Source organism: Musa acuminata, chromosome BXJ3-11 (assembly GCF_036884655.1).
Source record: "Musa acuminata AAA Group cultivar baxijiao chromosome BXJ3-11, Cavendish_Baxijiao_AAA, whole genome shotgun sequence".
In the NCBI taxonomy this organism is placed as follows: Eukaryota; Viridiplantae; Streptophyta; class Magnoliopsida; order Zingiberales; family Musaceae; genus Musa; species Musa acuminata.
The window spans coordinates 22,532,822-22,545,417 of NC_088359.1; the positions used below are offsets into that span (position 1 = coordinate 22,532,822).

The 12,596-nt window shown below is 37.7% G+C and overlaps 1 protein-coding gene across 6 annotated transcripts in view; it reads right to left on the bottom strand.

Moving 5' to 3' along the window:
* Window positions 1–12,347, bottom strand: part of LOC103971365 (chromatin modification-related protein EAF1 B) — a 33,791-nt gene extending 21,444 nt beyond the window's left edge. For 2 of the 6 annotated variants that reach the window (XM_009385368.3, XM_009385367.3), the window contains exons 1-10: window positions 11,423–11,832; window positions 7,086–7,303; window positions 6,948–7,002; window positions 6,736–6,833; window positions 5,156–6,632; window positions 4,954–5,073; window positions 4,479–4,736; window positions 1,667–1,819; window positions 1,343–1,423; window positions 48–105 (exon numbers count right to left, since the gene is read on the bottom strand). In XM_009385368.3, coding sequence (XP_009383643.1) covers window positions 48–105; window positions 1,343–1,423; window positions 1,667–1,819; window positions 4,479–4,736; window positions 4,954–5,073; window positions 5,156–6,632; window positions 6,736–6,833; window positions 6,948–7,002; window positions 7,086–7,174 — 2,389 coding nt within the window. In that variant the 5' untranslated portion in view covers window positions 7,175–7,303; window positions 11,423–11,832. Of the gene's footprint in view, window positions 1–47; window positions 106–1,342; window positions 1,424–1,666; window positions 1,820–4,478; window positions 4,737–4,953; window positions 5,074–5,155; window positions 6,633–6,735; window positions 6,834–6,947; window positions 7,003–7,085; window positions 7,304–11,422; window positions 11,833–12,117 lie in introns of those variants that run through there. The other 4 variants (XM_065173634.1, XM_065173633.1, XM_009385366.3 and 1 more) reach the window with 3 other exon arrangements.
* Between the last annotated feature and the right edge of the window lie 249 nt (window positions 12,348–12,596).

Below are 12,596 nucleotides of genomic sequence, written 5' to 3' on the forward strand. Positions count from 1 at the left end.
CTGCATGATAAAAATCAAAACGAGAACTTGACAATCAGGATGATTACCTGCCACAGAATTGTTAGATGTCTCACAATCGTCCTGATGCAAAGTGTTACCAAATTTCTGGCATAATCAATCAAATAAATACCTGAGGATTAAACTTTAACATTGAATTTAAAGAATACGTATTTTAAGATGATTTACATGATAAACAAACTAATGCAAATATCTGTCATCCATAATGAAAAAAATTTATCACCCATTTGGAAACTCTGAGATTGTGTGTCAAACGTCTATGAAAACATAAGCAAAAATATGAGGCAGCAAGTGTTTGCCCTCATATGTTTCCAAATGAGTATGTTTTCTTTAATATGTCTTGTGTTGACAGGTAGTAGCCTTCGATGAGAGGTAACGAGGGACTGTACAGCTTGTTTAGATTTTACATGATGAAACAAACTAACAAAAAGTTAGAACAAAGACTCAGGGCCATAGTGGCCTAATTGAAAAGTCAGAAGTCCCCTACTTTGGTTCAGATGTATCAGCCAACAAAATTAGTCTCAAGTTAAAAATGTTAAACTACTCATTAAAACGTTCAAGTTATCACATAATCCTACTTGGAATTAGAATGACCATGTCAAAGTATAGAAATGTCGAGATAATTTTAGGTAGTGTCCCTCATGAATATAACAACTGCAACAAATAAAAAAAGGAAAAAAGAAGCTTTTCACTCAACACACAGTCAAATAAGAATGGTTCACTGAGATACCCCCAACTTATTCAATAAACATTCAATAATTAGTGTAATGTATCAATTATTCATCACTTAATAAATGATATATTTGAGTTATTAATTTGTGATACTATTAGTTCACTGATGGTGGCAACAAAGATGTTGATAGGTTTATTGTAAAACCAGTCAGATGAACATATCTAGGGTGATGCTCGGCTCCATGTTAAGATTGCTACATTACCAACTAGGTACCAAATGCTTGAGTTATGTAATCTGTCTTCATGCAAGTCAAGGCTCCATGTTTGATTGATCCTTGCCAAATCCCATATTGAAGGCAGCCTCGTGCACTGGCCACCTTTTAACTAAAATTTGTTTCACCCAATCCTAAAAGTTTTCTTAGGTTAAGAGCAGTAACATGCGTCCATGCCCATTTTTATCATTGCAAATTCTTTAAATTTTTCTTAGGTTCGAAAAATATTTTCCAAAGATAAATCATTTCCAGTATACCAAGTGTTTTATTATGCTCCTCATAAGTTACATTTGCTGGATAATATTATATATATATAACACCATTTACTGTGACAGTAAAATAAATGAAAAGGGCAATAAAAGACAAACAAAAGAGCTTACTTTGCAGTGCAACCACTGAGACTCCATAGATTCTCTGTATGCCTGCATTGCACCAGGAGGTATTGTGTAGAAAAGACTTTCCTGCAGAAGAAACCAACCAGTATCATATGAAAGCCAAAAAATCAAATGTCAGTACAACTTGCATGCTGTATGCTAAAGTAAGGCAGAACATATGGACAAGTGATACTGAGACACAATCAAGAAGTACAATAAATACAATACTTGCATGATGTAAGAAGACTTTCCATAAGTACAATTCCAAGATACAGCAAAATGTCATACGAAATATTTTCTCTACATGATAGGAAAGAATCTAGTTCATACTTCTGAAAGTGGATCTTCCCAAGGTATTTTTAAAATGGTTGCATCATTTTGTCTCTTGGGAGCAGTTGGTGCTTCAGCCAAGATGGCATAACTTGCTGTGCTGCTATTATGTTTCAGGAATTTAACTGCATAATCCAGTACAGAAACTCGACCCTACTCAGAAAAAAAAAAACCATATCAGACATCATCCAGGAATAATCAATGTAAATTAATTGTCTATAGTCATGCATCTATGAAGCACAAGCATTTAAAATGTTTGCCACATTCATGACAAAGGACACCAGCACTACATAACATGTAGTTCAAACATATAGGACACTTGTACAGTATACATATATTAGTAATAATGTATTGTATACATATTAGACACTTAATCATCCACATTAGAGTTCAAGGTATCGAACATTGACTTGTGTGTAATTTGGACTTTTGACTTCCTCCTTAATGTTTATATGTGTGTACCTAGTAATTTTGTGAAAATTTGCTACTTCTATGAATGGTTGCTATGCTTCTTATAAGTTTTATTTATGTTGATCATAGATTGTCTACATAATACAAAGTATAAATTTACAGTAACATATGATAATATACATGTATCACTCGTGGCCATGCATGTGGTGACCTACTTATATAAGATTTGTCATGTCGGCGTGCCCATATCATGTCATTACAATGTCTATCATAGGTTACAATGAAATGCTTCACATTCCAATACAACTCTGATTTGGCTATATGCACCTGGTACATGGTGCCCATACCAGCTGCCACAGACCATTATTTCATGGTGTAATAGCCAACCAAGATATAGACCAAGCGGCTCCATCCAATTTGGTCCTGTATGAACTGTATTACCAGTAAACTTCATCATACCAGGCTTATTGGGTGGTGAGAGTCTCAATTTGAACTAGGTGGTCAGTCTATCATCTAACATCGGCCGCCATTTTTTATTATTGACAACCATCATTTTTTTTTTCTTTTTTTCTGCCTCTCTCTCTCTCTCTCTCTCTCAACCCGGCTCTCTTTCTCACCCTCTTCATCCATGCTGCATCACCACCTCCTCCACCTCCATTATCTCTAGCAGAAAGAGCTGCTATTATTAATTGAACAGTGATGTTCAAGAAAGATAATTGACAATAATAAGGGTGCTGCAGAAAAAGAACAGGACACTTACAAACCTTTTTTAAAAGAAAATAGCAATCAGTGTGCTGTTATACCAATAAACAGCAAAGAAAAAGGATTTAGAGTAGTAACCAAGAATGACCAGGGAATGACAATGAGAAGGGTGAGGTGTCAGGCCATGAGCAAGGCAAATTGAGAAGGGTGAGAAGTATCAGACAAGAACAAAGATAAATTCATAGTTAATCAACATAACTAGGATGCTAAAATGGAGAAAACTGTATAATAAAATTTTACTTCTCTAATCCATCAAATCACATCTTCCAAAACTTAATTCCTGATCACTTTAATCTCCCAGCCAGTTTAGGTGTACCGTAGTTCTAAATGGGACCCTTATAAGATTTCCAAGGCAGACATTAAAAGATTAGCACTAAATCATCTGATAATCCCAAGAAAATAACAACATAGTTCCAAGCTTAATTTAGCTCAAATTAATGAAACCAAGACTTCAATTGCTTGCAGCCATTACGTCCCTCCAAAATAGACACATTTCATAAAGTAGATTAACCCACACCCAAGATTGCCAAGCCATGTAGCTCAGCCAAACAAAACCTCATTTGTACTTCGAATGAATCATGTAACAGCACAGGAAGATTAGAACTTCTAGGACAAGCACAACATATTTCACCAGAAATTATGTAAAATCTGATGAAGGAACCAAGCAGGCTAACCTCCAAGCACCAAGAAATAAGTGGTTTAAAACTACTCAACCTGGCAGGTATGATGAGTTTCCATATCCAATATAGCTATTTTTTTGAGCCATTTATTAGCCAACCTGCAATGTTTGATCCTATGAAGTTTGAGTCCTTCAAAATGCTTTTTGAAGCAATCTGACACTCCTGCTACAAATTAAGCATCAAAGCTGGTGAAACAACAAAAAACTTTCTTTTCATCCTAAGATGCTAAAATGGTCATTATCTACTAAGCAATAATTATGATCATAGATATTTTACCAATACAAAAAATCTAGAATCCCTGACGAGTGAAGTGTTGGAAATGAACATCCACATAAGGGTAAAAAGGATCAAATATTACGGCAAACTTTTCATAAACTAAATTCACAATTTAAAAGCACTAAAATGTTTATATAATTATAAAGATTTATGATAATATAAATCCAAATGGGATAGAAAAGGAGGCAAATCCTAGTTACACCATTAAAAGAAGGACAAGCCATGGGTGTTGAATAGTAAAAATACAATTAAAAATTCCTCTCTCGTGACACTTCAATAAACATAGACTATAAGCTAGAGGAGAAGAATTATATTTTGACAAATTTCAAGTAAATAAATAAAAAACAGAATCAGAAATTGCAAGAAATATAAAACATGCAATCAGATTTTCACAACATAAATATATGTGGATTATTTTTGTGAAAATATAACTATTCTGTTATGCAAGTAAAATTCACGAAGTCCAACAATCTGAGAATAGAAAAACATACAAGAAAAACAACCCAAAAGATATTCCGAAGTAAACATGTGAAGTACAACTTAACTGAAAGTAGAAAGATGTCAAAAGCTAGCTTCTGCAACAAGGTAATGTTCAGAGTATTAAGCATGAACCATGTCATCCCTACTCAGATTCCACTTCCATAATATTACCAACATAAGAATATCTAGTGCCAATTTCTAACCTGGTTTCTCTCTACCTCAGTCCCATTGACATTTGATAGCCTAAGCCTATCTGATTCACACTTGTCATGCACTGCATTAGGTGCCATGTCACCAGTATGAATGACCTCAGCTTCATTCCAGAAATGCATAACAGCCTTGGCCACACTTCTAGCAACATTTTTCTGCTTGCGCCATATGTTTACCTGTTCAAACTTTTCTTGACCACAAGAAGCCCATCGAGAAACTTGGGCAGCAGCTGAAATCTTCCACAACCTCTCCTGTTTACATACAATTAGTTAAGGGATAAAACAGAAGAACGAGGAAATAGGCAAAAAAAATAACAACTAAATCAAAACACGTGAAAAATGTAGAAACAAACTCAACAAAAAAACATAGGTCAAAAAATCTAAATGTGAACCACCCATTGCAAATTTGAATCTACAAAATAAAAATAGACAACATAATCAAATCCTGTATGGGGAGTTCATACTGGACCTGCATGAAATCATTTGCCATCCATGCCATTTCCTCAAGCACAAAATCCCAATGACATTTTTGTCGCTTCTCTGAACTTTTATAAGAGATTGACAGCTCCGCAGCCCTTCTAAGCCTTGCCTGAGAAAGAAAATTGATAGGAACTTTCATGATAAATGTTCTCATTATTTGGAACATATTCCATTAAAACATCTGAACAAACCTCTATTAATCTGGCTTCTTTTAATGTAGCATCTTCATGTGCCTTTTTGTGATCTAATGCAGAAGTCTCAAGCTCAGTAGTAGATGCAGAGCTCTTAGACACAAGGATGGCTTCTGAAGACTCGCAAGTTGAGGAAACCAGAAAGCTTGCTCCGATACCAGCTTTCCTTGTACAATTTGAATCACCTACAAAGTTATTCATATTCTTTTCTGCCTCACAAATAATTTCATCATTCAGCTTCACAAGTTCAGCGTTGGTTATAGGTGTGACTTCACTCTGCATCTCAGTTCTACTGTCACATACTTCATTATTAATCTGAACAACTGAATTGTTGACGTCTGGTTGAACTGACCTAGATCTATCATTAGCAGTAATGGGGACATCAGCATCAACAGGCTTATTTTCTTTCAATGTGCTGTCATCTGGCATGGACCAGATTCCTATATTTGTTTTCTGGTCTTTAATGTCTCCATTTGAACTACCATCAGTCCTCAACATCAAAGACTGATCACCGTCAGTATTTTCATGAATGTTACAAGTACCATCTACACAAGTATTTGCCTCTGTGATATCTGCATTTAAGTTTTCAGTAGTAGCGTTAGCAACAAAAGTTTTATGACTCAAATCATCATCATGATCGAAACAATGTGTACTTTTTTCTGGAATACCACATTTGTTGATAACTTCAGCACCACACGGATCTTTCTTACTCTCATTAAACTCCAGAGGGTTGGATGATAAACAAACTGAAAGAGCATCATCCTTTCCAATAATATCACAGGATTGTGGTAAGGTACCATTAGAAGCTTTCTCAGCAAAAGATGAATGTCGATCGCAGATGTCATTTCCCTGAACATTTTCAGTAATCTTGAGTACTTTTCCACCCTCAGGCAGTCCATCTATCATCATGTCAGCACAGATGTGATTATTTTGTACCAAATTCAGCTGCATATCGACTAGACCATCTGTATTTAAAGCCTTTGGTATAATACCTTCCGGGCTCGCTGCCTTTGAGTTTGAAATGGAAGATACAGCATGGTCTTCTACTGGCAGTCCTGATACAGACCCTTTTGTAACCCTAGGACAAGGCATGTAGGAAGACATAAAGGATGCTTTATTGCCATGACGAGAACTGGAATCAGTTAAACCTAAATTGGCACAATCACGACTGACTCTGGATCTATTACGCCGGGCATATGCCTGACTTTTAGCCCCAACACGGAAAATAACAGAGTCTTCTGTTTCTTTCACATTATGAGAACCATCAACTTGAGAAGATTGTTCTGAAAGAACAACACTACCTCTTTTACCTTTATGTTTAGCATTTTTCTCCCCATGCTTGTTGTTTTTCCCATCCAAAAGCAATAAATTGTCTCCAATATTAGGTTCACGACCAATAGAACCTCCAGGTCTCCCACTGCTTTCAACGGAATCTCCATGTGGTGAAGCAGCCAATGTGAAGCTACCTTTTGCTTCACTGTCAAGCAAAACCACAAAAAAAGAAGCATGAAAGATATTAGAAATTTATGTTTAATAGTAAACAGATCTTTTTTTAACTCCAATCGGTCAATGAACAAAACCTGGTAACATATGGCTCAGCAAGTTGATCTGTATAAGAAGTAGATTGTACACTGCCTGAAGCTGCACGACTAAATTTAAAATCCAATGGATTCCCCCCCTACAACAATCAGAAGAGGTTGACAACATAAAAAAAAATGTTGAAAGGTAAAAATCAAATTGATAAAATCAGCAGGACAGATCAACAAGCACTAAGATACTGATGTGGAGTTACTTTCTCAAGAAATTCCAATTCCCTTCTACGCTCTTCACGTAAGTCAAATTCTTTCCTGTAGTTATTACAGAAAGTTAAATAAGTCTAGGAATCTAAAGACTGCGCTCATAACATAAATTTGTGTCATTATCAACATACTGAAGTTCAGCCTGTGCCTTCTCGATTGATGCATGACGTGGTGAAGTTTTGGTGTCTACACCAAGTCCACAATCTACAACACCTCCCATGGGCGTGATCTCTGCATTTAGCAAAAGAGAAAACCTTGGGCTATGCCTATGCGTACTTGTATCTCATGCCTTTTGGCGCATCAGGAAAGAAATAGCTCAAACAGTAGTTCAGACATTTCCACAGAAGTTCTGCAAACCAAAAGAAGATTAATGTCAAAGATATGTAAATAGAAAAAATAAAAATAAATGATGATCCAATAATCACAAGCAAAGGAAAAAAACAAAGTGCCAAAGGCTTAAATACCTATAGATAATTACAATAAACTATAAAGAAAAACAAGTAATATTATATCCAAAGAATCCAAATGCACACATGTAGTGTATTGCTCTATACTTCTACCGTAGGACTAGCTAACTGCCACATAGTACATAGTTCAATGGGATAAATCTAAAAGGCTTGCCAAAAGGTTTGCCATAACTACACAACCCACAGAATCTACAAACTGATGAGATATAGAAAAAGTGTAACTTCTGTTCCACATCAGAAAGGTAAACAGGGATACCTTAAAGGCTATGTAATGATCTCAAGATTCTTGGGTTTTGGCATTCAGCTAATATTAGCTTATGGCCAGCAGAACAAACAGATTCAGACTGCATGAACCAATGAACTAAGTTTGCTCTGATTTGCTACTTTGAAATGAAGCCAGCATGCTACAAAAATATAGCACGCTATCGAGAATGTACTACATAGAAAAAGCATGGAAAACACAGATCAATCATAAAATATTAAATTAGATTCCTTAATCTTATAATCTTATTTGGACATATACCAATGAGATAAATGGTTAAGTCATATGCTTTCCGTTTTCATGTACATTAACATGTAGCTCAGAACACATACTTTTGCAACTCAATGCTATGAATGAAACATAACAATCACACTAATCTAAGTAATATGGGCAGCAATTGAAGCTTAAATCCTCAAAACAAACTCAAATGTTTTACAGAGCAGCAGAAATCCAAATAAAAGGAAGCAATAAAGTTGTTTAAAGCAAGATTCGTAATTTTGTACCCTACTAGAGTATCGAGTTCAGTTCGGTACGGTACGAGTATACCGAGCGGTACGCTCAGTATATATATATATATATATATATATATATATATATATATATATATATATATATATATATATATATATATATATATAATTAAAAAATTAAAAAAATAAAAGTTAAAAAATACAAAAAGGGGTGACGTCACATCGTTTCTTCTCCCCGCGTGGGGAGAAGTAAACCTCGAAGCCTCAGCGATGTTGCCGAGGTTTCTTCACGGGAAGTTTCTTCTCCCTGCAAAGCCTCGGCGACGTCGTCGAGGTTTCTTCTCCCCACGCCGAGGCTTCTTCTCCCCGTGCGAATTAGGAGAAGTCACCGACGATGCCGAGGTCTCCCCGGAAAGCCTCGGCAACGTCGCCAAGGTTTCTTCTCCCCACGCCGAGGCTTCTTCTCCCCGCGCAGATTAGGAGAAGTCGTCGACAACACCAAGGCCTCGTCGCCTTAGACGAGGAGGAGGCGGCATCTCATCTGCGACGTCCAGCAAGGGAGGGCGGCGACGAATCGAGATCGTCGAGGGAAAGAGGCGTCGAATCTCCAGGTTCTCCCTTTTCTTCTCCCTCTTCTTCCTTTTCCTTTGGCTAATACCGCCCGGTAGCAAGCAACAACGATCGACCGTCACCGACCGATTTCGGGTGGTAAAGGGACAAAAATAGCCCCGATCAACGGTACCGCTCGGTAGCGGGCGGCTTACGTACCGATCTGTTGGCGGACCCGTACATACCGCTCGGTACGGGTGATATCATTCAAAATTAAAAACCCTGGCTTAAAGGAATAAATTGACCAAGTAGCACATATGAAAGCAATGGACACGTTATAGAAAATGAATACAACTATGTGCTTGTGAAAATAAAATTTGATGCACCACTAAAACCACAAGTTTAGAATTACTACAATCTCACTATCAGAAGAGACATTGTTATATAAAAAAAATGAATAAAAAATGTGGTTGTTTTCCAAATGTATTTTGAATAATAATAAGTAGGAGCGAGAAAATGTGACATTTTGTGTTACCTATGTGTATTCCTACATGATATTTTAACTAATCAACAACAGGAGAGAGAAAATGCAACATTTTGTGTTACGTACACTTATTCCTACATGATATTTCAACTAATCAGCAACAGGAGAGAGAAAATGTGACATTTCCTGTTACTTATGCTTATTCTTGCATGAGATGGTTAAAAAAATGCAAAAATGCTAAATTAAACTATATAAAGTAATTGGGGCTCAATTTTCCTATTATGGTGCATAAGAAAAAGGTCGACAACAACCATCAGTATGGTTTCAATTTATAACTTTGGGATCCACTACATGGATCTTTTCCTGCCATTTGAGCCGGAGCAAGAGCAATATTACTGGTCAACCTTAGAGAAATCAAGTATCTTTTCTAATGAATTGTTTTAGGCCTTCCTCTATTCGCCAACCCTAATTGACTCATCTTGTTTAGTAGTTGCATCCATAGGCCCCATTTGAAGAAAAAGAAAAGGAACAAATGTAGTGGAAAACTTATGTAGCTACAGATTTATCTATCACAAATGACACAAGAGACTAGCAAACTGAGGCATGGAATAGCTACCTCATAAGTTGGTGAAACGTATGGATGTAGCCAAATTTCAATATAACAAAGCTCTACATCAAACGAGAGCCCTTTTAAAATTCTTACTGGAAAAGAGTTAACTTCTCACACTTTGTTGACCAGTTAATCTGGACAGTAGTCCACCAACAATCATGTTTCCAAGGAATAGCATTAGAATGTGTTAGAAAATAAAAGGAACAATCTGGAAAGGAGGCCCCAAGACTTCAAGAAAGAAGTTTTGTCACTAGCATAGTTCCCACCAGCATCACTCGAGTACTTTTGTCAAGTTCACAAAGGACTTGAGCTAAAACAGGCTGACCCTTTTCCCATTTATGAAGAATGGCTAAATATTTATATGATGCTTCGCTCAAGCTACCTCATACCTACCATGCAAGATTGTTCTCGGAGGATATCCAGTTGGTAACCATAAATGCTTATGTTTGGTAGCAAGTTAAGTCCATTTTAGCATATGAAATCCACCATCACCAAAAGGGTGTATGCAATGCATGAACGGTGTCCTAGAACACAATCCATTTTAGTACAGCATATGCAGTGCAAGAGACTCTCACCTATGTGGGATCTAGGTAGGCTCAATGTACATATCCTTATCTCTAAATATAAAGAGGTTGTTTCCATGACTTGAACGATGCCCTAGGTTGCAAATTCACCATCACCATTAGGGCTAAAAGACGGAGGACTTTATGAAATGAAAGAGGACTTCCCAAGTCAAGAGTAAGATGAGACCTAACGATGAGGAAGATCGGGCCACAACATAGAGTAACTCTTATATTATAAAATTGGCATAAGAGATGCCTGGCGTAAGTAAGCATAAACAGTAAATTCTGTGCCACACAATGATTACAAATTGAGGCAGGAAATTTCAAGATCTTAACTGACTTCAAAAAATGAGTTCTAATCATATATACTCCATAGAAATTGATATTCCCAGTTTCAGAACAAAACTTTTCGAACATTAAAATTACTCAAAATCTTCACATGACTTTCCATACAAAACCAACTACCTAGTGTCTGACATGATTGAAAATGCCATAACACATATTTCATTAAAATTCTTTTTCAGAGTATCATTAAGCATGGCGCTAATCATCATTATTGCTTCTTAACACATCAAACTTTCATTGCTAAGAATCACTACAACTAACAACAAATCCGCATCGGCTACCTAGAGAACAGCACAAATGTTCCTCATCAAAATAATTGCTTTTTACTAAAAACTCATCGTCAACTGTAGGATGATAGACAACCATTGACCAATGTCAGGAGCAAAATGATAACAAGCATCCCCATGCATTGCATCATGAACCAAATTTGCTACCTGACAACATGCACAAACCCTTTTCGATTACAAACAATAAAACATTCAGTACACAACCTGCATTGTCACTTCCAAAAGCAACTAGCACTAGATAACAAGTGCAGTTGCATAGATCCAATCCTAACAACTAACAGCACATGAACAAAGCGAATCAGGAGCATTCGAGTCCATCAAACAGATTTTTAATCACTATTGACCCAATTCTGAGGTATAAATTTCAGAGATTAAGAGTTCAAAACAAGATCTTTGCACCCGTAAATCACAGCAGAGCCAAAAAGGAGGACCTTTGCAGGCCAATTGAAGATCTCCAATCGTGCAGTCCACCGAAACTCAACAATTAGATCGAATGAGAGACCCCCATCCAGTAGTTCAGACGAAGGCCTTCCTCGTAGGAGGTGGGAGGGAGGAAAACAGCGTTATCTGGCGTCGAGCAGTGTTCACAACAAATCAGAAAGGTCAGACAAGTATCGAGAAGAGGGAATTAAGAGCGAATAAGGGGGATTAGGGCTAGTGCTAGGGTTAGGGCTTGGAGTTGGAAGAAAGGCAAGAAGCCGCCACTAGGGTGTAAGATTGATGTTAGAATTTGGCAGTGCCCGAAGGAATTTTCGGAGAGAAAGGAAGAGAGAGAAGGAAAAAAGGGTTCTTCGGATCGAGGCTTAGGGTTTCGCGATCGAACTCGAAAGAGGGGAGGGACGTCGCGAAAGATGCCATGGGAGAGAAGATGTAAGAGGAGCTCGCAGGTGGTTCGACCGGACCGGTTGAGGGACACGGTTCGAACCCAGACTCGAAGAGCGGATTCGGGTTCTGCGATTCAAACGGGTTTAAAGGGGCAGAAACCCCCAAATCCAAACGGGGGAGCGTGCTCGTGTGATCAGGAACGGGGAGCAGAAACCCTAATACGCCACCCCACCACCAAATCAAACAACGAGGATATGCAGAAATCAAAGCAGGATGCGATGAAGAGATCATGAGTACCTACCTGATTACGCTTCTTCTGTCCCTCGACGACGAACTCCAGGGAGACGATGGTGGTGGGAATGGCACGCACCAGATCCACCCGCCCGCCCGTCGGCCTTCTTCACGTCGTCGCCGTCGTAGTTGCCACAGGCAAGAGATGTGACCGAACGATGAACTAAGATTAATGGTTGCGGAGGGGATTATGCCGATTTGGGAGACTGCTTGCGAAGCTCCAAGATTTAACAGGGCGAAATGGAGACTGCTTGCGAACGCGGGTGTCGATAGGCCTGAGAACCCGAAACCCGGATCCAAATAAGACCCGTACTTTTTCGGGTTTAAATTGTTTTACTTATAGGATAAATTTCCTTGAAAAATCCCCTAATTTCATTTTTTTTCAGAACATGTTTTCATCTTTTTCTCTGCAAAGTCCTCAGTTTCAGAAAAGGACAAAAGGTATCGATTACTCCTTTGTCTTTTTGAAATTTATTTTATTGAGTGAAC